Genomic DNA, 26,241 nt, shown 5'->3' on the forward strand with positions numbered 1-26,241 from the left:
TTCCCCTGCCTCCACTGGATGTGAGGCATATTCCTTACTCCTTTGTTGATACTTTCAGACTCCCCTTCACCAACTCCTTTGTGGTCCAGATGTTATCTAATGACTACTATGACTTTTTTCTTCCTTCTTTAATGAGTTCAGCAGCTGGCCCAAGGTCTTTCCTCCCCAAGGCTTGCCCTTATATTAAGAAAATTCAACATATCCACTGAAGTATACATCGATGCAACACATATTGATACTCCCTCAAGATACTCATACCTCAATCTATTTGATCCCTATAATCTACTCTTTTACTTCACCTCAAGTACCCTGGGATGGTCACAGCCATGACTCATACATGCTACACTTCATTGTTCATGAGTTCAGAAATCACTTTATTTCATCATAATCTATTATTATTCCATTTTTCCCCAAGTCTTATGACTCCTAACTCTACTCATCATGATTTCCATTCCTTCCAGCCCTCAGATCTTTCCAAGCTATTAAACCTCCTTCCCTGCATTGGCTATTCTTTGCTCTCTCTTCTATCTGGAGCCGTTAGTAAACCATCTCAGCTCTCATGCTTATTTCCCTTGCCTACTTTTCCTATCACCGATCAAACTTGGCAAGTATCAAATCCAGATTGCTCTCACCATCTGTCTCTTTTAATCCTATTCATATACTGCTGAACAGAGCTGGAAGAAATCACAAAACCTGGTGGACTGGGCCCACTACAAATTTATGTTATCTAATCTTAACTGGGCCTTCTTTTCCAGTCTGGCTGGTTTGAATGAGAAAGATTCTGTAAGCTTCTTTGTAGGGAGGGCCCTAGAGCTGTTCTATTCAGGTCAACAAATAACCAAGAAATAAAAGTCTCTAGTCTTTACTTCCTTCTTTTTTCTTTCTTTCTTTCTTTCTTACTCTTCTTAATGAAGGGATATCAGACTGAATGAACTTTGAAAGGTCAAGGGAGTGAGTAATCAGAATTTGGAGAGCTTAATAAGGAATAAATATATGGAATAGGAATAAATAATATGGAATAAAGCTTGACCCAGTATGGCAGTGGAGCAAAGACAGTCAAAAAGTGGTAATAACAATTCATCTATTGCTAATTCATGAGTGAAGTGATGGGACAAAAGTTTCATCTACTTTAAATTTGAGTCTACTCTTCCCCCTCTGACCAGTCCCTCTGTTTAGGTTAGAGTATATCCCCCTAGTCTGGGAGGATATTAATAGTCCTATTCTTGCTATATCTCACTTAATATCCCTTTGTAAAAGCTTAAAAAACAGTCCTCAACTGGATCCTTACTATACTTAAGTAAACTTTCAATTCTACCCTTGGAGTCAATATTTCACCCTCTGACAGTGGCCATTTCAAACTCTCATCTTTCCAAAAGCCTTCCACCACACCCCTTGTCCATCCTCTCAGCCAATGACTTCTATTTACTTTTCTGAAAAAAAGGAAAGACTTTTAACTGAGAGCGCACTCTCCTTTCTTCCTTCTCACACACACACACACACACACACACACACACACACACACACACACACACACACACACACACACTACAGATTTCTCCAGTCAATGGAGGAATTTTATTATCTTCACTCTCTTGCCTTCAATTACTCTTGATCTATATACTATCTACTATATTCACCATTGTCTCCACATTCTCAAGCCTCCCCATCATTAAAATCTCTCTTGATCCTACCATCCCTGCTAGCTATCATCCTATATCTCCTTTCCTTTACAAACTAAACAATTTGGGAAAGTCACCTAGAATAAGTGTCTCCTTTTTCTCACTTTCTGACTTCTCTCGTAATTCAAACAAAATTGATCTCTCCAAAATTACCAGTCCTTTCTTAATTGCCACATTTAGTGGCCTTTACTTTAGTTCTAACCTTTGATCTCCCTGCAGCTTCTACCATTGTCATTCACCTTCTTCTGGATACTTTCTCATCACTAGGTTTTCATGATGCTGCTCTCTCCTGATTTTCCTCCTATTTTTTTGATCATTCCTTCCCAGTTGCCTTTCCTGATTCTTAGGTGTTAAATCCTCCTAACATTCTGGATCCTCTTCTTTTTTCTCTTGCTTGATTTTATCAGCTCCCTTGGGTCCAATGATTTTCTCTATGAAGATGATTGTCAAAGATGACCCAGTCCTATTCCATGCTAGTTCCTTTCTTTCAGCATCAGCTCCTTTCCTGGACATCTCAAACTGCATGTCCTAAAGGTGTCTCAAAATCAACATGTCCAAAACACAGCTCACTATCTTCTCCTCCAAACCATGCCCACTCTGAAGTTTATGAATTTAGGATATCTGTTAAGAGAAACATCCGAGTCACTCAAGTGCTCCACTTTGGTGTCATTCCTAATCCTCCCCTTTTGTTACCCCTCAAATTCAATCCACAGCCAAATCTTCTCATCTTCCCCTCCGTAACATCCATTGCATATGGAACCCCTTTCTTCCAGTCATACAGGGATGATCTCAGGTCCTCATCACTGCTCTAGCCTTCTTATTGATCTTTCTGCCTTAAGTCTCTACTTATCTCAATCCATCTTCTACTCAGGAAAATTTTCTAAATTATAGGTTTGACTATATTACCCTGCCTTATTCATTAAACTCAGTGGTTTCCTATTGCCTCTAGGATCAAATGTAAAGTCTTCTGTTTGGCATTTACTACTTTTCATAAAATACATACTGGCTCATATCTTCATACAGTCCAAATGACCATTAGGCTGATTTCACATTCTGTCTTTCATCCTCTTCAAAGAAGGCAGCTAGGTGTCATACTGAATAGCATTGGCATTAGTTAGGAAGCCCTGAGTCTGAATTCTGTGTCAGATCAGCAAGTCGCATACATATCCTTTTAGTTATAATAACATCTACCTCACAAGTGAAAATCAAGTGCATTTGTATATAAAACCATTTGAAAACCCTAAAATGCCTTTGTGTCCCTGGCCCATTTAGTTGACCCAAAATGTTGTATATACTCAGAAGACAAAAACCTTCTTGAAGGCAAGGACTGTTATTTTTCAATTACAGCATCCCTTACACAATGCTTTGACAATAATAGATGCTTAAGAAATGTTTGTTGGTTTAACATTAAGCTTCCTCCTATAAAGAATACTAGGAATTCTAAAGGGCCCCTCTGTTACCATGGGAATTTAATCCTCAAATAGCAGAAGCCCAACCTAACCCACCCACTCCCAAGGTGGCCTTGGAAAAAAAGACAAAACCTCCATCCTTCTTCTAGAAAGAATAACCCTGAGCCATCTATATATCAACAACACACATACACACACATGTATTTGAGTGATGACAGGGTAAACATAACCTATTCTTCCACCAAATCCTTGAGCTAGCTATTGTCGACAGCTTCCCTTTAGAGGTTCAATTTATGAGACTTTACACACAGGTGACTTTCAGACTTTGGCACCCACTTCTATTTAAATATTGAGCCAGGTTTCTAAGCAACCACAGCTAGTCCCTCCCTCTAGCTCCCCCCAAGCTGGCAATTTGCTTTCTAGATGAGCAGGTCAAACAGAGCTCCATCCTGAACAATTAGCACTTGAGGGAAATTTAATGAAACACAGACGATTTTGGTGGTCCAAGGACAAAGCAATGTAGGGAAACAGGTTCAGAGTTGGAGGACTTTGGATGGCATGTATTCCAAATCCTTTTCTTTTTAAATAAGAAAATTGAGATGTAGAGAGATCAAATAATTTTCCCTGGGTTCCATACACAAGCAGTTAAGTGACAGAGCCAGATATTCAAATAGAGGTTCAATAACTCCCAAACCAAGATTCTTTCTACTAAACCACTAGTGGAGGCGGGGGTGGGAGAGAATGCAAGGGAGGGCATTCTGTTCTGAGATATTTTTACAAGGGGGAATTCAGTCACTGAGTCATGGAATGTTTGAGTTGGAGGGAACACAAAGATGATTGAGATCAATCGCCTCCTTTTTCATAGAGGCCCAGGGGCATGGTCAAAGTCACATAATAACAAGTCAATAACTTGAGCTTACTCTAGAAGCTAGATTTCCTGATTTCCATTCTAGGTTCTTTCCCTTATATTAGGCCATTACAGTTTACCCCAATGGGTGTTCCAAAAATAAGAAATAGGAAATTTATACAATCTGATTTTTGATATAAATTAAAATCGAGTTTTTTAAAAAGCTAGGCAGAGTAGGAAACATACAGAAACTATTAACATTGTTATAGAGAGGGGGATAGAGTTAAAAGACAGTTAACAAATCTGAATAATAAAAAATATCCTTATGTACAATATTTAGAAAAAGGGGAGAGGGCTGCAGCAACCAAGTTCACTGAGCTGGTAGGGCTGGGGTCATATGCATGTTGGGGGGAGGGTTCATGGGAGGCCAGCTTTCCTGGGTTTGGAGGAGACGGTATAGCTGCTTCAAGTGGGCAACGATATTATCTTTGATATCTGGAGTTGAGATCTGCAGGCGGACGCTGCCACTGTCAAAGGACCGGGTGAAATCGCCAGAAAACATCTCGTAGATCATCCTTGCAACCACTGGAATAACCTGCTCAGGAAACAGAAGAACATGTCTTTTGAGGAAATGGGCTTTTTAAATGCAAAAAGGGGAGAGGAGAGAATTAGTCACAGTGATATAAGAAAAGAAAGAACCTCAAATACAGAGAGGACAGGATCTCGAAAATTGGAAGCGAATGTGTGGTAAGCAGGACAGTTTTGTTATTTAATTTACTACGTAACTTTAAAAAAAAACTGCAAGAGAAGTTCACTAGTTCGTATACAATCTTTTCTAACCTTTCTTATTGAAACATCTATGTTTATTAATATTTAAACTCATAACTAAATAGAAAAATTTTATTAATATTTTTAAAATTATAGTAGGAAGGATTTAAAGGAAGAATTTTATTTCCAATAGGAAAAACTAGCTAATAGTTGGCCTCTCTTATACAGATCACCTTCAAGGCAGAGATGCTGTCAGGTATTTGAGCTTAATTCAATGCTATCCTGCCAAAACAGGAAGCAAAGGACTTTAAGGTAACAATTCAGCCCTAGAAGGGATCTAATAATGCTAAAGGCTAAAATTAGGACATGCTATGAATTAGTTTACTAATTTTACTAATTAAGTATTTTACTATTTTTAAACTAATTTTTACTAATTAAGTATTTGCCTATCAATTCTTGGGGGATAATTCTGTCACTTATTTCTGAGTTTATCCTCAATATTCCCTGCACCTTAAAACAATTCAGAAACCTTGGTTTTAAGATAGCTTACAGTACTAGGAGACAAGCTCAGAACTTATTAGGTGTTATTTTTAGTGTTAATGAAGGTAAAACTGGTCTTTTCTGAGCGGTTCTTACTTTCTGAGCAGATTCCTACAGTCCAAAAGCTTAACTCCCTGTCTGTTACTTTCAAATCTGCTACTATATAGTGGCGTTAAACTAGTTGGGCTGGCTAGGCCTTTTGGGCCCTGACAGATCCAATTCAGAAGATTTACTGGAATGCCCAAATTGTCTTTCCAGGTTCAGTTTAGAGAGAGGACCAAAACAATTACTCCTATTTCCTCACCTGAACCACAATGAGCTTTCTCTCTCGAGGTTTCCCATCAGGCCATTCTTCCCCAAAGCACAAATAGATCTCAAAAGGAGGTTGTTTCTCTATTTGTCCTTTCTGGCGGGCAATGAGTTCTACAGAAAGTAAAATAAAACAAATTCAGAATTTCAGGGAAAAGAAGAGGAGACTGGGGAAAGAAGGGAGGGGGGGAATGTGACTTTAGGTTCAAATTAAGAGAACCCTAGTAGAAACAAAAAAACAGCCAATTTAATTAATTTTTACTACTTACATCAAATTCCTAAGAATGGAATAAATCATAGCTTTGGATAGCTTATTGGCAAGAAGGTCATTCTAGCCTCTTTAGTACAGTCAGAGATGTAAGAGAAAGCCAAGACACAAGTCAGATCCCAATCATAATTTAGAAGCTAAATTACCTGAGTGGTTAAATTACTTTTACTAATCAGAACGAGGATTTCCCTCCCCCTTATAGATGTAGAGATGCAAAGCCCCAATACTTTAAACATAGACGGAATTTTTAAAAAAAGATTTCAGTTCCCTTTTCTCCTTTGGGACAGATAAGTACAAGGGAAGAGAGAAGAACTGATCATAATGAAATTGTATAGAGTGTTTAGCAATCTCCCATGTATTCATTTACTTATTTATTTTATATGCTAGGATCATAAGCCTTTCTTTCCCACTCCTCCAACCCATTTGCTCCCATCATTCCATTTAGAAGCATAGACATTACCAGTCATTTGACCTGGGATGAGATTTAGGAGTTATCAATTAGCCTGTGTTTCCCTCTGATATTTAAGCCAAAATTATCATTTATGTTTCTCTCTTTTTATTTTTACTTTTTATCCCTCATTCTTCTCCATTCTCTACCTCTGACACAAGCCTTATTAATAAAATTTCATGTTTCTCCCCACTCCTACCAACACTCAAATTAGTGAGGAGAGAAGAAGCTTAGGGACAGAAATCTCTGAGGCATTTTTGACTGCTTGGAAAAACTCACCGCTGAGGAAGGTTTCCAGACAGAATAGCTTGACCTTCTTTTGCCGCTCAATCAAGTTGGGGGCTACAAGTGAAGGGGCACATGGCCCAGACCAGTACACCTTGCACTGGCATAATCTGATAGCATAAATGGCATGGCCACTGACTTCCAAAATCAGTCCCCTGTCCATGACATCCAGCAACCTGCTGGTAAACAGCTTCTGCTTCTCATTAGTGATCTGATCTGGCCCAGGGAACTTCACCTGCTCCAGGCTAACAGGACCAAAAAGCTCCTCCTGGTCTGGCATGGGCCCCAGATCACCATAATAGAGTCGGCAGCCCTGAGGGTTGCTCACCGTTGTCTGCCCCAGTTCCTTCCCACGGTATTGGAATTTAATGTCCAAATCAGTCACTAAAAGATAGAGAGGGTATGGTTAGGGAAATATTACCGACTGCTCCCCCCCCCCCCACCAGAGAGACTATGCAAAACCAGCAGGGTCAAGAATTCAACCCAGGCTGGCATCAATAGCTTATCCTCCCCTTCCTCTGAACCATGAACAAAAAAAGAAATTAAGATTATCCTTGGAAATTGACTTTAAAAAGCCTCTATTTTACCTGAGAAATCTGATCAATGTTAAAGACAATGAATGATTCTAGGGACCAAAGGTAAAAGCTCAAAATGAAGAATGAGACATCCACCTTTGAACATGGGCAGCATAAGAGTTTGTTTCACTTTGTAATCTTGTTACAAGAGTTTTCTTCCTTTTTTGTTATTGTTCAATTAGGGGTAAGGGGAATGGTCGAGCAAGGAAAAAATAAATGTGTCAATTGAAAAATAATAATATTTAAAACAATTTTTAAAGATAACCCTGAAGTTCAGATCCTAAAAGCTTGGACCTCTTCTTAGCTCTATCCTGTTACCTCTGCCTCATGCATATGGGTTCTTTTACTAACAGACTTGGACTAGGAAGTTAGTTTATATAAACTTGCACATACTATTTCACTTTAAGCACGCTATAGACACTATAGAGATCAAATTAACAAGCTCACACATTTGTCCAGACACGCATGTGCTAAGCATCTAGCTGCTCTATTTTTTTTTTTTATTAGACCTATGATGTCATTCTTGCAGGGAACTCCCAGTAAATAAACTCCTTCTACCAATATAGGTAGACACCTACTAATCAGTCTAATATAGTTACCTCAGGATACTGAGAAGCTAAATAACTTTCTAAGGACACACAGATGGTATAGGGAAAGTGGAAGGACTTTGGCCCAGGAATTTCTGACACAGATAGAGACAGGTTTTTGTTTTTTTTAACCCACTATAGAATTTATATCCATTATAGAATTTAAGGCATTTTAAGGCAATGGAAACCAAAGCCCAGTGAGATCAGCTTGCCTAAGATTCCACATATAGAATAGCTGAATCAAACCTATGAATTCAAACTCCAAATATAATGAGCTTTCTGTTCAACAATCTATAACTAGGATATACTAGGAACAGATTCCTGTTCCACCCCAGGGTCTCAGTTTATTAGAAGCTCCAAATTCACCCTGAACTTAAGTGAATTCCCTCCTATTTAGAAAACAAGTTGTTCCCCCCAAAACAAAGATAGAGGTAGGGGAAGGAGGGAGAAATAGGGAGGGTAGAATTTATTATTTGGTGAGTTGACCCAATTCAAAATAGGATTTTTCTTGTAGATCATAGATCTTCCCAAATCCATGAACATAAATAGCTTCCCTAGGTAGATCCAGTCACTGGCCATTAATATCCCTGTCTCTGAACAGGCCCTGCCCTCCAGTCCTTTAGCTAGCACAGACATGCCCAAGCCTCCTGAGCTACCAGGCAGGTAAGTAACCTGGGGCTTTGACCAATGAGAACACTCACGTCAGCAGGCAAGAATGGCCTGACTTTCTTCAGCATTCTCTATCCCTGGTAAACAGAGCTTTGGTGACTCACCAATCGAAGCTCCAGCCAGCCAGGAGGCCCAGAACTCAGCTGCAAAGGGGGCCCACAAATATGGCACTCATAGGCCCTTGAAAAAGTCAGGAAACCCAAGTAGCAGATGTGGTGGGGAGGCAGACTGAATTCTGGACCCCCAACAAGCAGCAGCAGAAGTCACTTACTTGGGAGAGAGCTGATCCAGAGTTCCGGAGAACTAAAGAAGTCATGTTGCATGGGAGCTGGGGGCACTTCCATTTCCAAGGGCTCTGTTTTGGGCCACACTGCTTCAGGGCTGCAGTTGCCCACGCTGGCTGGCGCCATAGGAGAGCCTGGAACACAGGCAGAGAACACACACACAATGGCCCAAGGCTCCAAGAACTGTAAAACAAGCTCATCACTAGACCCATTTATGAGCCTCAATCAAGCATTAAAACAAGCGCTGAACCAGCCCATGGCCTAACAGTAACTAGGCAGGCCTGCCAGGAATGGAATTCCTCTGTTCCTCCTTTCTCTCCTGTCGGGGCCTTAGATTTTCATGGAATTTTGAGAGACACTGAATGTGCTGGCTGAGAAAAGAAAGAAGGGTTTGCTCAGCAGAGAGATGAAGAACAGGAGATGTAGGGAGAGAAAGGAAACAGTCAATTCAAATTTTATAACCAAGTGGAATTTTTGCAAAGTTTAAATGGTATGACTTCAATTCTGATGGCGCTCTTCAGCAATGGGATGATCCAAAACAGTTCTAATTGTTCGGTAATAAAGAGAACCAGCTACATCCAAAGAGAGAACTATGGGAAATGAGTGTGGACCATAACATAGCATTTCCACTCTTTCTATTATTGTCTGCTGGCATTTTTGTTTTTCTTCCCACGTTATTTTCACCTTCTTTCTAAATCTGATTTTTCTTGTGAAGCAAGACAACTGTATAAATATGTATACATACATTGTATTTAACATATATTTTAACATATTTAACATATCTTGGACTATCTGCTATCTAGGGGATCGGGTGGGGGAAGGAGGGGAAAAGTTGGAACAGAAGGTTTTGCAAGGGTCAATATTGAAAAAAATATCCATGCATATGTTTTGTAAATAAAAAGCTTTAATTAAAAAAAAATAAAATAAAAAATAAAATTTTCTTAAAAGTTTAAATGGTATGCTCTCCAAGAAAAGGAATTTCTTTTCCTTCCTCAGTCTATCAAATACCTGTGTTGTCCAGATAACTGTGTATGCGCATATGGTGACATCAATGTATTCTATTTATAGACAAGAAGCTAATTCCCAAAGAGGTCCCATGGTGAGTCAATCTATGGTCTGGGAAGGGAATCCAGATCTCCTGAGGCTTAGCTTTCAAGATCTAGATAGGAACAGAGCATGTGATAAAAACTGCCCCACCAAACAAACAAATATTGAGCTGCTGCACCCTGGATATGAGGTCATCCCCAAAATCTATTCTACTTATTGCCTAGGTTGCAAAGGTAGCAGTAGTGATAATGGAGACTATAATCTCCTTGTGGGCAGCCATGCCATTTTGAAGTTCTAGCCCCATTATCTAGAACAGTGACTGGCACATGGTAGATAATTAATTCTTTCTGTTTGATCGAAAAGTGTCAGAAAAAAAAATGAAAAGGGGGAAAAGAAGAGGGAGAATCAAGTAAAGGGGAGAGGAGTGAGAGTAGAGTGAGAGAGAGAAGAAAAAGGAAAGGGGAAAGAGAAAGGGAAGTTTGGCTTTATCCTCGTCTAAACAAAGGAACTTCCACTGTCAAAGATTAGTAACTTATCTCCAATTTATAACCTCAGATCAGGGCTTTTTTAAACTATTTTTGTGATATAGACTCTTTTGAAAGTCAGGTGAAACCTACAGACCTCTTCTCAAAATAAACATTTTTAAATATATAAAGTAAAATATACAGGTTCACAACAGAAACCAATTATTTTAAAACATGGTTTTGGAAATATTTTTTACCCTTTTGAAAGTCTGGTATGAACCTTTTATCTAGAATAATATTTCCTAATATATAAAATAAAATACATAGAATCAAAATAGAAATTAATTATATTAAAAAAGTTTTTAATTTTTTTTTTAAGTTCACAAACTCTAAGTTATAAATGAACCACTGAACTAAAGAGCCACTGGTCTTTCTAAGGGCAACCTCTTCAGGCTCTTCTGTGAATCCAGGTTTTCCAGATGGTTTCAGATATCTCATCTGACCAAGGGGGACACAAGACAGCCATAAGAAAATGATGGTTAAAACTTGCTTAACCGGAACCTACTTTAAGAAAAAAAAAAAAAAAAAAAAAAAAAAAAGCTCCATTTGGCCAGGAGCATTTCAGCAGAGAGCAGAATCTCAGTCTGGCTGACTTGTTTTTGCTAAGCCAAAGGAATGTACAACGGGAGGTTTAGCGGCCTTTCTAGCATCTCACCACTGCATCTGGTTTCCACTAGTCTCTGAACTTAATATGTCTAGAAGGCTAGATCTAAAAGGGATAGAAGACAAAAGTCTATAATATTCAAACAACATTTAAAGTAATATTGATGTCAGCTATGGAAACTTCATGCTGTTTCTAAGGCAAAGAAATAGAGCATAAGACCTTATTTGTGAAGAAAGAAAATGGGGAAATCAAATATGAAGCAAAAGAAAGTTAAAGCATATAATGTAACATATTTAACATGTATTGGACTACTGGCCATCTAGGGGAGGGGTGAGGGGAAGGAGAGGAAAATTTGGAACAGAAGGTTTTGCAAAGGTTAATTTGAAAAAATTACCCATGCATATGTTTTGTAAATAAAAAGATATAATAAAAATAATAAATGAATAAATAAACAGAAGAAAGTTAAAGTAGGTACCTAACTTCCTCAATTGGGTATAAAATAATCTCCTGGTATTACTTCAGAAATATTTTATACTCAAGTAATAATACTTAAAATTAGTTCATAATAACAGACATTAATGAAAAGTTGTTATTAATAATAATAATTTTTAAAGCCTCACATTTAAATAGAATTTCAAGGTTTGTAAAGTAGTTTCCTGGCAAGAACTGTTTAAGGTAGGAGTCAGGCAGGGAACATCAAGAACCCAGAAGAGAGTAATGAATATCAGCGTTCCTCATGTAGATAGATTCAGCTTTCCTGGAGGAGGGGCATGGCATCTTTGAAATTCTTTAATTGTCCCTCTCACTTACCATTGATGTTCAGGAAAGGGAAGGCATCCTGGATGGGGATATGGGGTTGAGACTGATCTAGCTCATCTTCCTCATCCTCATCTAGTTCGTTATCCTTCTCATCCCATGGGGCAGATCCTGTGGACCCTATTCAAGGCATAGATATACAAAACCTTAAGGATTAACAGCTCAGATTACATTTTTGTCCGTATGTTTAATTCACTTCTTATCATGACCTGTTCCATCTTAGGGGCAAACAGCATAGATTTTGGTTTGAAGGATCAAACTTCAAGACAAATATCTCTCTCCCCTCTTTTTGCCCTCCCTTCCTCCCTTCTCTGTCCCTCTCTGTCTCTCATCCACTTACATTGGTCTCAGTGCTATTTTTAATACAAGACACCTCATCTCCCAACTCTGGGCATTTTCTCTGATTGTTCTTCCTCCTCATTTCCATTTTCTGGCTTCCCAGCTAAAATTTGTCAAGCGGTCCCCTAAACTTGTCCTGGTGAGTTACCATATTTATCCTATCTTCTCTAGGACACCTGTCTTGAGCCCCTTTCATTCTAGTGCCTTTTCTCTGTTGATTACCTCCAATTTATGTTAAATATAATTTGTCTAAACATGATTCTGTCCTGAGCTCCCTTAATTCTAGTGCCTTTTCTCTGTTGATTACCTTCAACTTAAGCTAAATATAGTTTGTGTGAACATGATTCTGTCCTGAGCTCCCTTAATTTTAGAACCTTTTCTCTGTTGATTGCCTCCAATTTAAGCTAAATATAATTTGTTTGATCATGATTATTGGCATGTTGTCTCCCCCATTAAACTGTGAGTTCCTTGAAGACAGGGACTGTCTTTTTCCATCCCCAGCTCCTAGCACAACGTCTGCTTATAGAAGGTGCTTAATAAATGTTTTCTGACTGACTGGAGTCACATATTTCCCCACACCATCTCCAATTTGGCTTGCATTAGCCCTACATGCAGCCTATCATCTGTAAATTTTCAGATTTAGATTTTTTTTTCTTTAAACAATCTCATTTTAATTAGAGAAATGCCCTTTACTTAGTCCAATACAATATCTTCTATCCCACCCCTTCTACTTCCAATCACCTAGAAAGCTGGCCATTTGGTTTTTTTGCTTGTTTGTTTTCTGGGTCCCTCTGAGGAAAAGAAAAAATATGTACTTAAACAATCTTTAGATATTATGAAACTATCTTAAAAGCTACTATCTCTTTAAGAGTCACTCCAGTCCTTGGCAAACTGCCCACCTTCTCCCAAGGCAACTGGGGCCTCACCTGGGTTAATGATTGAGCTCTGGGGCTGGGGGATATCACAGACTTCATATATCTTCACTGGGTTCATGGGCACCTCCTTGGTGCCATCATACATCAGGTTGAACTCCCGGCTTTTATTCAGCGCACATCGGAGCTGGGCCTTCCACTTGGCTGGGTCGGGATCATCAACCCCTTCCTGGTATTTCCCAGTTTCTACAGCCCAGGCCTGGTGGAGGCAAAACAGGGAACAGCAGTGAAATCATGCTGCTGTCCAGAACCATCTAAAAGGCCATGTTTCTCACTAACACACTCCCCCCAGCTGCCTTCCCACTTCCCCAGCCTCGAAGTCATAGAAGGCAAAGTTGCAGTGGGAAACCTCACCATTCCCTTAAAAGTAGAAAATGCATCTTAGCACTCTGTCGCTGCCCTCTTTTAGCCTCTGGTTGGCAGATGAATTAGGAGTGCATTTTGGTTGTTCCACTTTCTTTGCTTTTCAGTCCCATAATGTAAATAAAGTGCTGTCATGACCTAGTGGCCAAAGACTAAAACCGTTCAGGAAGTGAGGAAACAAATATATTCCCTGGAATTCTAGTGGCTAGTCACCCAATCTCAGCCCCTACTGCCGAGGGTCATGAATCTAAAAGCTCTGTCTTGCTCTGGTTCCCAATTTCCTATCTTTTCACTAATAAAAGAACAGGTTGGACCAAATGGCCTCTTCAAGCTCTAGATCAATGAGCTAATGATCTTGTCCAGGATTTTGGCACAAAAGCTCCTTGAGGTCATGTGCCTTTTATTACCAGTACCAAGACAATGCCTGGCACATAACAAGAGCTTTAATAAATACTTGCTGAATTTTTAGACAGGACCAATGTGGGTATTTGTTTTGGTTGACTAAACATCTACATCTTGTTACAAGGCTTCTGTTTTTCTTTTTTTCAATGGGCAAAGGGGTGAGAGGGAGAAAAGCACATCCTTGGTAACTTTTTTAAAAATTAAAGTCATAACAAAGAAGAGATTTCTTTTAAAAAACCCACATCCTCACAAATTTATGCTTGTTGCCTAAATATCAGCTTATATCAATCCCATACGCTCCAATGTCTAAACCTAGCTTCCCTTGAGAAAGTTCAATGGGCCCTTGGCAATATGAATTTGATTATGAACATTCCAAGAACAGAAGAAATCAAGACAAAGAACACCTCAGAAGAGAATTATATCATCCCCAGTCACAGACCAAGCCTATGCAATTAGAAATAGAGAGGAAAACCAAGATTGCTTCTGGTAAACTAGCTAGTATATTTACTTTTCCCCTAATTTGTCCCTTCTTTCTCCATGACTAAAACCTGAAGTTTTCTCCAGAAATATCTCAGTTTTGGTCAAATTCAAAAGAACTAATCATTTGACAAAAACACTAATACAGAAAAAACACTCAAATAGGAGTCTCAAGCTAGTGAAGTTTACTAGATTAATATTTTTCTTCTGTGTGTCTGCTGACTTGGATCAAAGGAAGTTCTAGAGTGATAGGAAGCAGATGTAGTTGTAGCTATAGACATAAAATAGATATTAAAAAAGAGTCAAGAGACTGGATAACAGGAAAACATCTTCAGGGATTATCTTATCCCACATCTCTGGTTTAGAGAGGCCTGCAGCTCTTTTCTGGTCCAGAATAATGGCTTTCTGTCATAGTTTTAAGATGGGGAAAGGAGACCCTAATCCGCATGTCTAACACTCATAAAGTTCTTTAATATAAGCATTAGCTGAACAAATTCTAATATATGGATGCAATAGGAAAGCTATATGCTGTAAGAAATGATGAAGGAAGAAATTTATGAAGAGTTGTATGAATTAATATTGAGTGAAGTGAGAAACACCAAGAAAACAATTTATATAATAACCACAATATAGTAAAGGAAAACAACATTGAATAAATTAAGAATTCTAATTAACAAAATAATTAGCTACAATTCTATAAGATGGCACATTGGATAGTGCTGGGCTCAGTCAGTAAAACCTGAGTTCAAATCTGCCTTCAGATATTTCTAAGCTATGTGATCCTGGACAAGTCACCTGATCAGTTTATCTCAGTTTCCTCTTCTATAAAATAGGGATAATAATAGTACCTATTTAGTACAAGGGTTACTGGCGACAGCTAGGTGATGCAGTGGGTAGAACACCAGCCCTGAAGTCAGGAGGATCTGAGTTCAAATTTGACCTCAGATACTTAACACTTCCCAGCTGTGTGATCTTGGACAAGTCACTTAATCCCAATTGCCTCAGCCAAAAAAAAAAATTAATAAAAATGGCCTTTTTATTTATTACAAGAACCAAATAATATATGTAAAGCACTTAGCACAGTGTCTGGCACATAGCAGACATTATATAAATGTTAGCTATTGTTAGAGTATCCAGATAAATCATGCTATTCCTGACAGAAATAGTGGATTAGAGGTAGATAGAAAGACAGATAGATATACATTATCTATCTCTATATATAGATACTAATATATAATGTTAAATATATATTAGTACTCTGGAATCAATCATATACTATTATAGATTTTATAATAAAATTATAGATTATAGATAACCATATAATAATATAGATATACATGTGTGTGTATATCTATCTGTCTGTCTATTTGGGCATGACCTACGCAGGAATTTTTTTTTAATTTCATTTTTTCTAAAAGCCTTTATTTTTCTTCTTTGTTTTAAGAGGTAACAAGTGGGAGGGAAAGAAAATAAACTTTTGTTAAATTTTTTAAAATTAGATCACAACCCTAAAAAGTCATATAACAACCTTCTGCAGAGGTTTAGGATTATCTCCTCATTCTGTATTCAGGTACCAATTTCTAAACCTAGAAGTATTATAAACTCTACCAGGTTGTTAAACTCTTCCATTCTCTGCCACAAATGAGAAAAGAAGGAGTCCTCTTCTTGTTCCATCCCCTGAACCTCACCTGGGGTCCACCCTTCCTGATTTTCCTAAGCCTGTTTCCTATTATTCAGTGGGAATCATGGGATGGACAGGTTGGTCAGAAGAAATATCACTTTTCTCAACCTCCTCAGATAGCTGCCTCTGACCTCAATTCCTACCTTAGCCACTAAAGCCTACTGTCCGAAGCTAGGCAAATTTGGGCACAGATTGTGGGAATCTCAGTGGATGACTTCTATCCTACTCAGCACCCAGCTTCCTGCTCATATCCACTCTTTTGACCCTTTTCTTCCCATGTCTATGTCCACAGCTGCTCCTACCACATGCTCCCTATCCCTGTCAGCAGACACCCAGGAGTAAATATAAATCTAGCAAAAGCATACTACTCAAATCACTCTAACTCTTGAGCTCTGTTTTCCCATCAGTAAATGAGGAGGTGGGACAAGATGAACTCAAAAGTTCCTTTCAGTTCCAAGGCTATGATTCCCAAATGGTCAGGGTCCTTAGGTTAGAAATCCTTGACTTCTTCAGTGTCTTTACCCCTCCAAAACTTACAGGGATGTGAGAAATAGGAGACAATGGAGGCGAGCTTTCATTCATTTCCTACTCCAATGATTTTGCAGGACCCTAAGTTCTCAGAGGCTGTGTCAACAGAGCAGAGGGCAAGCTCTGGCAGGTCCTAGCCAAGCTAGAAAAACTATGAACATGACTGTAGAACCAGATTGTGAACCTATCATCAGAGTCCCGGTGCAGCTAAATCAGAAAGGGCTGACCATCAGCCGATGATGTGGAGGAAGCCCAGAAATGCATGAAGACAGTCCACTGAAGTTATTAGGGAATAAAGACTCGGTATGGAGGAGTGATAATCTTGATTAGTAGAGTGAACATCCACACCAACAAAATCATGGAACTTTCAATATGTGTAATGGAGGTAAAAAGCACTTGGCAATTTGGACCTAAGACACCAAGGACATCTCCCATAAATGAGTCCAGTCTCCCTCTTCCTGGACTCAATGGTATTATTCCATTCCTAAGAGTTGAAACCCAAGACACAATTACAGCTTTCTAAGTGTTCAGGGAGCCTAGTACTCTGAAGAAAGACCCATTCCAAGAGACAATTATTATCATCCTTTAGACTCCTCCTCAAATCTCCCCTACATAGTGTGCCCAAAGGTATATGAAGACAAACCTAGTGGAAAAAGGCCTCCTTTCCACCACCTAACACACAACAAAGTCTGAGTCTTGATAGAGACCATTCACTATAAGGTGAATGCCCCTTTCTTCCAGTGCCTACCCATGGCCTGACATTCAGAAAATAACCCAGTTATAGAACAAATCTACAGGAAAAAAAATGTAGCAGAATGAAATCAGGAGCAAGAGAAGAAGAGGACTCATTTTCACTCTGACCTAGCTAGGCTAGGCCAGATTAACTCAATTTATTAAAAAAAAAAAAAAAAAAGAAGAAGAAGAAAGAAAGTGGATAGAGCACCAGCCTTGAAGTCAGGAGGACCTGAGTTCAAATCTGACCTCAGATATCCTAGCTGTGTGACCCTGGGTGAGTCACTTAATCCCAATTGCCTCAGCAAAATAAATAAATTGAAAAAAAAAAACAAAAACCACCCAATAAATTGGTCCTCCTTAGTATATATTCTTAGATGAGGGGGTGGGTGGAGATGTGAAGAGAAAGGTTTCAATAGTCCTATAATTTCATCTGTATTGGGAACTTCATAAATAGCACACAGAGATTAAATGCCTTGTCCATATTCACACAATTATTATGGATCAAAAGACAGGACTTAAATCTAGGTCTTTCCACAAGCCCTCTATCCCAACATTGCCTCCTATCTTCAGACTGTTCTTTCCTATACTTGGAATACTTTTTCCCTAACACAGCTTTGGAACTCATTTTAAGGGACCCAATGTAGCTCTAACTTTAAATAGTTTGGCTAATAGAAGGTAGCACTGTACATTTCTGCTTACCTTGACCCCTAGTCCACCTCAGGATTCAGTGAATAGAACAGTTGAGGACTATTCCTATCTTTACAATATTTCTCTAGAAGCTATCTGGCCTAATATTAAAAAAAAACAAAAAAACAAAACAAAATCTAATCACAAGCAAAATCAATGAAAGGCAGACCAAAAGGCGGGTTTATTTAGCAGCTGATCTGGAAAAAATCATCACCAACGCTAAAAACAAAACCAAAAACTAATCACACTCCTAGGTTTAAAGGTTTGGGGTCAGGGGAAAAGTCATTAAAAGAGAATGTCTGAGTTCCTAACAGGTAGGATGATTGTTGCCAGTGGGTCCACATTATTTTAAGTCATTCAGAAACAAGTCAAGTCTGACCCATCAATCTAGACATATCTAACCCCTTTTCTTCAGTGGTAAGATCTAGATACCGCTGATTACTGACAATTAATAACCAGCCATGGCAACCCAGACACACATTGAATCATCTGATATTTTTTGAGCCTGTTAATGTTGGGCATAATACATGCAAATAGGTATATTTTCATAAATCCAGAAAAAAATTTTATTTTAGGGCAAATGATGCCAAAATAAAAGAAATGGAGAAATCTAAAGGGGTTTAAACATTTTTACCTTGAAGATAGTATTTTCCTCCTCATGTTGAGGGCTATGTCGGGTTGCATGTTTCCAGGGAATCTGGAAGCGTTTGGATTCTCTATGTAGCCAAATGAGCCCAGGGTACATGCCACTGTCCACTTGGGCCACCAGCCAGGGCTTCAGCCGGACTCTTCGGGGTTGGAGAGCCATGATCTGGTTTGAAGGAGAGGGAAAAAAACAAACCATGAGAATTAGGCCAGTCACTGGGAGCCAGTCCCAGCTACTTTTCACTCATGATAGATAGAGCTGCAGTTTCATCAGATTAAGGTACAGAAACCAAATATGGGAATAAACCATGCCAGGTGGGAAAGAAAAGAAAAGAGGTTAAAAGGTTCTTTTGATTCTTATTCCAAAGCCATTTATACTTCATGTGCTAGCCAAATCAGACTTATCATGCAAGCAGATCACATTTCTGCTTCTATTTAAATCCTGCCACAGAAAAATAAAAGGTGATGTCATCCCTGCTGGAACACAGAAAGCCTTCCTGAAGCACCTTCCACAAGTGGAAGAGAGACTGCTGCTTGACAATCTCACCTCAGAACATAGGAAAGAAAGGTTTTAGAAACACAAAGTTGGGGAGAAGGAAAGTAAAGAGGGCAACAGCCTGCATTTTTAACAAGAGAACTGAAAGAAAAAGAAACATTTAAGAAAATAAGAGGGCCCAGCAGGAAAAAATGGGAAGAGGAAGAGGAAGCGGAAGCACAGGAAAGAATACCAGATTCCAAAGTCCTCGCTTACACTAAATTTAGTATTCAATTCCCCCATCCGAATTCAGCAGTCCCAGGCCTTCAAGTCTCCTTCCTTTCATCTTAGCTACTCACAGGATGCCATGCCAGGAATAATAATAGCTGACATTTACATAGGTTTTAAAGTTTACAAAGCACTTTCCTGGCATTATTTTATTAGAGCCTTGCAATAATCACTAAAAATAAGGACTACAAGTATAATTATCTTCAATTACAAATGAAGGAAACTAAGGTTAAATGATTTTGCACAAGGCCACCTAATTAATGTTGATTCAATTCAATTCAACAACCATTTTTAAGGGCCTCTTACCTATCAAACATGGTTAAGCTCTAAAGTTGCACAAACAAAAAAACAAAATCAATTCTATGCAACTGAACTTCGAACCCAAGTCTCCCTGGATTCTATGTCTGGAGTTCATCTCTCCCAAGACCCATATCTGCCCTGAGAAAAAAGTCACAGCAATAGGACCATTATTTTTCATACAGAAACACCATGGAGGGTTCTGCTCTTCCTCTGACAGAGGAAGAATACTGGAAATTTGGAAAGCAGATAAAAACTTAGTTCCTTTGCCTAACAGCAACTATTAAACACTACATTTGCCACCCCCAGAGAACTTGCAAAAGTCATTCATCCCCTGAATCATCCCACACCTTCCTAACCTAGGTAGGCCTATAAAGGTAGACTGGCAGCATCTGTGAGAACTGAAACCAGCTGGTCTGCAGCAGCTAAGCAGGGTAAAGTCTGCAATCGATTCTCAAAAAAATTTATTGGCATGATACATAACAATGTGACAACCCAAGTCAACAACAGGAAACAGACAAGCCTGAGTCAGAAAGCCATGGAAGAAAGAATAGTTTGAATAATTTTTGATGGATTGTAGTTGTTTTTTTGTATTTTTGAGGAATGATAGTGGTTGGTGATTATTTTAAATCATCGATTTTAATCTCATTTTACAGATGAAGAACTGAAGCTCACCGAGATTAAAGGACTTGCCCAGTATAGAAGATTGTGCATTTTGTCAGAAATATTTATTATACCTGCTGACTGATTTTGCTGAACTTTTTTTCTTTTTTCTAATAGAGGCAATCGGGCTCCTTTCTCTTTAAATCTTTGTTACAAGAGATGACTCAATGGGGAAAGGAGATAAAGAGGAATATATAGAAACAAACGTGCTATAAAAACAAAAGACATTTAAAAAGTCTTTGGCAAAACCATTTTCTGACTCCAGGTTCAGAAGAGTTTCCACTGTACCTCCTGGCATCTCCCTGAGTGATTCCATCTCAAGTTCCCAAGCTCTGATGGAAGCTGCTCTGCACACAACAGATCGGGGTAGAGAAGAAGGAGGAGATGGGAGAGGAAAAGGAGTAGTCATCCTCACACCCAGAAAGATTCCCTGAATCAGTTAGAAACCAAACTAACTGACTCAACAGAAGACTCAAGAGGAGCCCAGCACAAAACAAAACAAGTAGGGTCCCAGACCCTACCTGCTACCAATTCCTTTCCCCCATGCCAGATTCCTTAAAACCCGAGGAACCTAGTCAACTTGGCCATAATGGTCACTTTAAAAAACAGGCGCCAGACAAAACAGGGCCAGTACTCATCATGAACCTTCTGACCCAGTTACCAAGGTCTTGTAACTGGAACCTTTTGAATGAGTGATAGGATAACTCAAAGCCTTAACTTAAGGGAGTAAGGAGAGCATTTAACCCCTAAATGTCCCTTTCCCCTGGAATCCTGGCTTTGGGATTGAGAGGGGGGCAAGAGGGTGAAGAGGGAGAAGTGGTCAACTAGGAGTTTCACAAGATTTAGAAGTAGAAAGGAACAATGATTTCGTCCAACCTACTCAATTTAGAGATGAGAAAATTGAGGGAATACTCAGTGATTAAGGTAAAAATTAAGTAGCCAAGCCAACTCAAACTCAAGCCTTCACCCACTGAAACCACTGCTTTTAAGAGCTCCAAAAATCTAAATTTCCCCAAGGTGTGGAAAATAGTTGTGTTTCATAATCAGTTGTGTTATCCATACAGAAACGCAGATAGATCACAGAAATTTTTTCAACAATTCTTTTTATAATGTTAGCAGATCTTGTTTTTGAGCCTGAAATGGCATCTATCTATCTCCTGATAATCAACTTTCATGAAAAGGGACTAATCTGCAATTCAATAAGTAAAGGCCACTGTACTCAGAGAATAAATTTCAATGTGTTTTTTCGGGTGGAGGGGGGAAGAGAAAGGAGGAAAAGATAGAAGCAGCTGCCCATGAAGATCAGTGCTCAAATCAGGAGCCCGGTGTTCCTGCATTCAACCAAGGGAAATGATACACACTCAAACTCCCTTCAGGGGGTCATGGCAAAGGCTCCTCTTGGGGTAACAACCTGTGCCAATATCTCTCTACCTTGAAGATCAAAGCCACTGTGTGTAGACTCACAAGTCCCTCAAGCACACCCACTCCAAACAGCCCACCTCTTCCAGGAAGCCGAGTAAATTTTCTCCATCTGTCAAACACAGATCACTTCATATAAGGACCACAATTACAAGAAGAAATAGACATGGGAGAAATTCAGGTGTGAACAGGCTAAAACAAACCCCTTTCTCTTCCTGAAGTACATTCCTCCTCAACCTTCATGTCCATGTCATTTAATAAATAAGCCTTAGTCAGCAGAGAACCACAAGGATCCCAATACTGGGAAAGGAAATGGAAGGAACAGTTAAGAGAGAGGATGATCATACCTGATCCAAAATCTCCCCTTAGAGAAGGTTATCGTGCAAGAATGCAGTTCCAAAGTACCTCAGCCCACCAGAGATAGCCACCCATCCCAGGTCAGAGAAACCCTGTGCTTAGTATCTCCCGCTGCTGAAATTTGCTCCTCCAAAGGCAAGCACTTAAAGCAACTCTGAACTGGAAGAAACTTTAAAAGTCACATCGTCTAATCCCCTTTTTGTACTAGATAGGAAAACTGAGGCATAGGGAAGTCAAGTATCTTAGAATCAGGATTACTGAGGTGCTAAATGACCAAGCTGGAATTGGAACTTAGTTCCAATGGCTCCCTGTCCTGTCTCACAATAGTGGGCACCCAAAGGTATCCATTTTACCACTCCAGCCAGACCTCCTTTCAACATTGCCTATATAACTGTGCATTTGTACATGCACATTTCACAAAACCTCCTCCGCCTCCATCAAGCCTGATTCTTAGAGAAGCTGCTCCTAAAACCAAATCGCTAGCTAATTGAAAGAAATTGCCTGGACAGATTTTTCACTGAATAAAATATATTAATATGCCCTGTTTATCTGAAGTCCTTTAGCGGTGAGACCTTTTGTTTCTGGACAGATACATAGGGGCATTGCTTCACTTTGTTCAATTATTCCCCAACTCTTCTTTCCTCAAAATAATTATTGAACTCCAAAACCACACAGCTTTGGTTGAACTGGGAGATAAGGAGGGCAATGGGGAGGAGATCATCCAGGGGTGGGTCCTCCAGCATGTACCAATACATCTCTTCACAACACTCACCCCAAAGGCACAGGACAGAAAGTGGGAAGGGAAAGAAACATTCCCTTCTTCACCAGAGGCAGATATCTTGTAAGACTGCATGCCCCCTTTCTCTCCTCCGACACTGCCATCCCTCTAACATAATCCCTTATCACCTCCTGCCCTGATTATTGCAAGTCTATTCAAATTCATTCTCCATTTTGCCATTAAAAATTATTTTCTTATAGCAAAGCTCCAAACATATCATGTCCCCATTATATGCTCAATAAATTCTAGTGGCTCTATTGCCTTCAAGAGCAGATACAATATGCTCTGTTTGATCTTCAAGAAATCCTTTCTGACCTACCCCTCCAATCATTCCGCTCTTCTTATACCTTACTTCCCAGCACAATACTCTGATCCTCTGACTGGCCTCCAGCTGCCCCACGAAAAAGTCATCTCTGCTCCCAGCATTTTCCCGGTATGAGCTGTCCCTCCCCAATTCTGACTCCTGACTGTCCTTTAAGTCCCAAATAAAATCCCATCTTCCACAGGAAGCCTTCCTCCTCTTTATTCCAATGCCTTCCCTCTAGTCTGTAGATAGAGATATGTGTGTGTGTGTGTGTGTGTGTGTGTGTGTGTATACACACACATATGTTTCCATGTTCTCTGCTTCATTAGACTGCAAGTTCCTTGAAGACAAGAACTGTCTTTTGCCTCTTTTTGCATGCCGTTGCTCGGTAGAGCGTCAGGCACATAGCAAGCACTTAATAAAAGTTTATTGATAGAGTTTCTCTCCTGGATGTTCCCTCTCCGCTTCCCAACTCTTTCCCTCTATCTCTAAGGAAGAGTGTCACACCTCCCCCTCCCAATCCCCCACTCCCCTTTAAAAAAAAAAAAAAAAAAAAAAAGGCACCACACCCGGCCAATTCAGCCTCTCCCTCTGTGGCACCTGGTTTGGCCACTGGAGCCTGTCTGTGGGTGTTTCCCAGGCCCAAGGCAAGGGACCAGGGAATGTCAAAACAACAGAAAGGGAAATAACCTGTCACTGGACCTCTTTCCTCCACATCCCCCACATCTCCCGAAAACCAAACTTCGGAGGAGCAGCTTCGGAAACCCCCTCCCGGAGCTTGGCGCCCAGCGGCTCCGCGAATACGAGAAAGCCCTACCTGTACCAGGTGAGGGGCCCGGGAGTGGGACGGAGACATGTCCCATTTCAGCGAGGAAAGAGAGGGCTCCCTCTCGGGCTCTGGAAGCAGCCCATTTCTACCTGGACTACAAAAAGGAGCGTTCGGCTCTTTCCCCGAAACTAGTCCCCCGCCGAGACTTTGTGCACCCCGCCCCCACCGCACTGCACTCACCGGCTCTCGGGGGAGCCGGTGCTGCCCTCTTTTTCAGCCTAGTGCCCCCCGAGTGGACGTCCCGTCCCTCCTCTTAACCAGCCCCAGAACGGACTGGCTCTCCAAACAGAGTTCAGCTAAGCTCACCCGTCACCACTGCGCTCCAGGCCGGCCGAGGAGACTGGTGGCTGGCTCTGTCCGGGCGGGGACTCCAGGTTCCGCTCCCAGTCCCACACCAGCCCTTACCTGCCCAGCCCAGGTGCGAGGAGCTCACGTCACCGCCGCGGTCCCTCCCCACCCCCTCCCCGCAGCCCGGTAGCCCGAGCCCCGCCCCCGGGCGCTGGGATTGGCTACGCCGCCAGGAATGTGATACTTCGCGTTCCACCGCGGTCTTTTTCCCTCCCTCCCGCTTCGATCCGCCCCGGGCGGGGGAAAGTCCCAGACTTAGGGTCCGCTCCTTTGTACCACGAGCGGTTGTCTTGGAACGGAGAAAGGTCCGCGAACCCTCAGCAGAGTTCGTCTCAGCCGAGCCATCCCTGAAGTTCGGCCATTCCCTGGTGGTATGTGTCACAGGCTCAGGGGGCAAGTCTTTAAATCTTTAGGAGGGGCAGGCCCTCAAATCAAAACGTGCAGTTTACAATTCCCCTACTCACCGGAACCACGCGCCAGGTCTTTTTCGGATCTGGGACTTAGTCCCGGCATCCGCGTTTCAAAACCTAATCCGTGGGAATAACCGCTCGGAGAGTGGAGTCCGCAGGAAATGGTCATTTACTCCGGGGCAGAGGGTGTGGCAACTAGTCCCTCGGGGGATTGGGTGCTACTGGTTTGAAGTGAAAGTTGTTAAAAGACAGTCTTAATTCTTCTGGACTTGCCTTAGGACACTGCCTGGTCAAAGCAGGGAAACAAAACAGCAAGGCCTCTCAGCTCAATTCATCAAACATTTATTGACCACCTCCTGTGTGATCGGCAGGTGCTGCGGACAGCACCGGACGAGCAAGAGCCGATTTTCTCCGATGTTGCCCCTTAGCACCTCTCTTCCCTAAGTGACAGGAATTAGAAATAGATGGATGGATGGATGGATGGATGGATGGATGGATAATGGATAGATTATAGATATAAATTAGAAAAATCATTTATTAAGCACTTTCTATGTGTTAGGTGCTAAGTGAAAGGGATACAAACACAAGCAACCAGCCCTCGAAAAGCTTGCCTTTTATATAGAAAAACCTTGATAAAAGGTGATTCCGAAGGGGATCTGGGTATGCCTGAAGCATTGAAACATTAAGTCCCAACCAAGGAACTCTGCTCGCTAGGCAAGTTGAGTGGAGAGTTTAGAATAGATAGAAGGATCACTTTTGTTATTCTCTGTATCTGGTGACCTCTCTGGATTGTAGGATTAAACCTAAAAGAGACCTCGGAAATCATTTAGTTCAAACCCCTTCTTTTACAGTTAAGAAATTATGGCCCAAAGGAGTCGGATGACCAGCTCCATGTTTACACAGGGCATAAGGAGCAGATATATTTGAACTGATATCTTATGCTCTTCCAAATGCAGCCTGTTGCCTAAGTCCAATGCTGGGATTTCAGAACCTATGAAAACACTCACTTATGTGATCTCATTCTGGAAAGTCAGATGATCCTTCACTTTACTCACTCACCGAAATTGCCGTAAGTCACAATTGTAAAGATCTGTGATGTCATTGAAGTCAGTGCTCCTCCCAGCCATGCAGACAGAAATCCCCTCCCTGACTTATAGACCAGCCGAGTCTACATAAGTTGTCATGATTCAAAAGCAATCATCACTTGGTAGCCACCTTTCAAGGATGAGCCTCTCCATCCTCGGGGGTGACAGTCATACAACCAAAGGGTCCTTGCTCAAGGAGGGCCAATTTCATTGGATCTGCTAGGAATTTAGCTTTGTCGGCATGATCTTTGGAAACACAGGGTCACTGAGTATCAGCATCGGAATCAAAAGAGACCTGGGTTCAAATGTTGCCTCTGAAATATTAGCTATAAGATCGTCTTAACTTCTAACCTGTGAAATATGGATAATAACAGTACTGATTTCACAGGGTAATCCGGAGGATCAAATGAGATAACATGCATAAAGCACTCCACAAATATCAACTTTTATTATTAAAAAGTGATGTGTGTATATGTAAATACACACACATATATTGGCTCATTTCACACAACTCACAGCAATTCTGAGAGAGGCAGTACC

General features: G+C 40.5%; 1 protein-coding gene across 6 annotated transcripts; it reads right to left on the reverse strand.

Annotated features, from left to right (window-relative positions):
- Window positions 1-3,545: 3,545 nt before the first annotated feature.
- IRF6 (interferon regulatory factor 6) lies at window positions 3,546-25,743 on the reverse strand. 6 transcript variants are annotated; one of them, XM_074270178.1, is made up of 8 exons: window positions 25,676-25,743; window positions 18,438-18,614; window positions 12,925-13,129; window positions 11,654-11,779; window positions 8,656-8,802; window positions 6,548-6,937; window positions 5,548-5,666; window positions 3,546-4,530 (listed from the first exon to the last, which is right to left on the reverse strand). In XM_074270178.1, exons 2-8 carry the CDS (start codon window positions 18,609-18,611, stop codon window positions 4,306-4,308), a joined length of 1,386 nt encoding a protein of 461 aa, XP_074126279.1. In that variant the 5' UTR covers window positions 18,612-18,614; window positions 25,676-25,743; the 3' UTR covers window positions 3,546-4,305. The 6 variants fall into 6 exon arrangements, with proteins under 6 accessions (XP_074126279.1, XP_074126280.1, XP_074126277.1 ...); XM_074270179.1 differs by lacking the exon at window positions 25,676-25,743 and adding an exon at window positions 24,671-24,791; XM_074270176.1 differs by lacking the exon at window positions 25,676-25,743 and adding an exon at window positions 24,165-24,339.
- Window positions 25,744-26,241: the final 498 nt, after the last annotated feature.

The sequence above is a fragment of the Sminthopsis crassicaudata genome, chromosome 5 (genome assembly GCF_048593235.1).
Source record: "Sminthopsis crassicaudata isolate SCR6 chromosome 5, ASM4859323v1, whole genome shotgun sequence".
NCBI classification, from domain to species: Eukaryota; Metazoa; Chordata; class Mammalia; order Dasyuromorphia; family Dasyuridae; genus Sminthopsis; species Sminthopsis crassicaudata.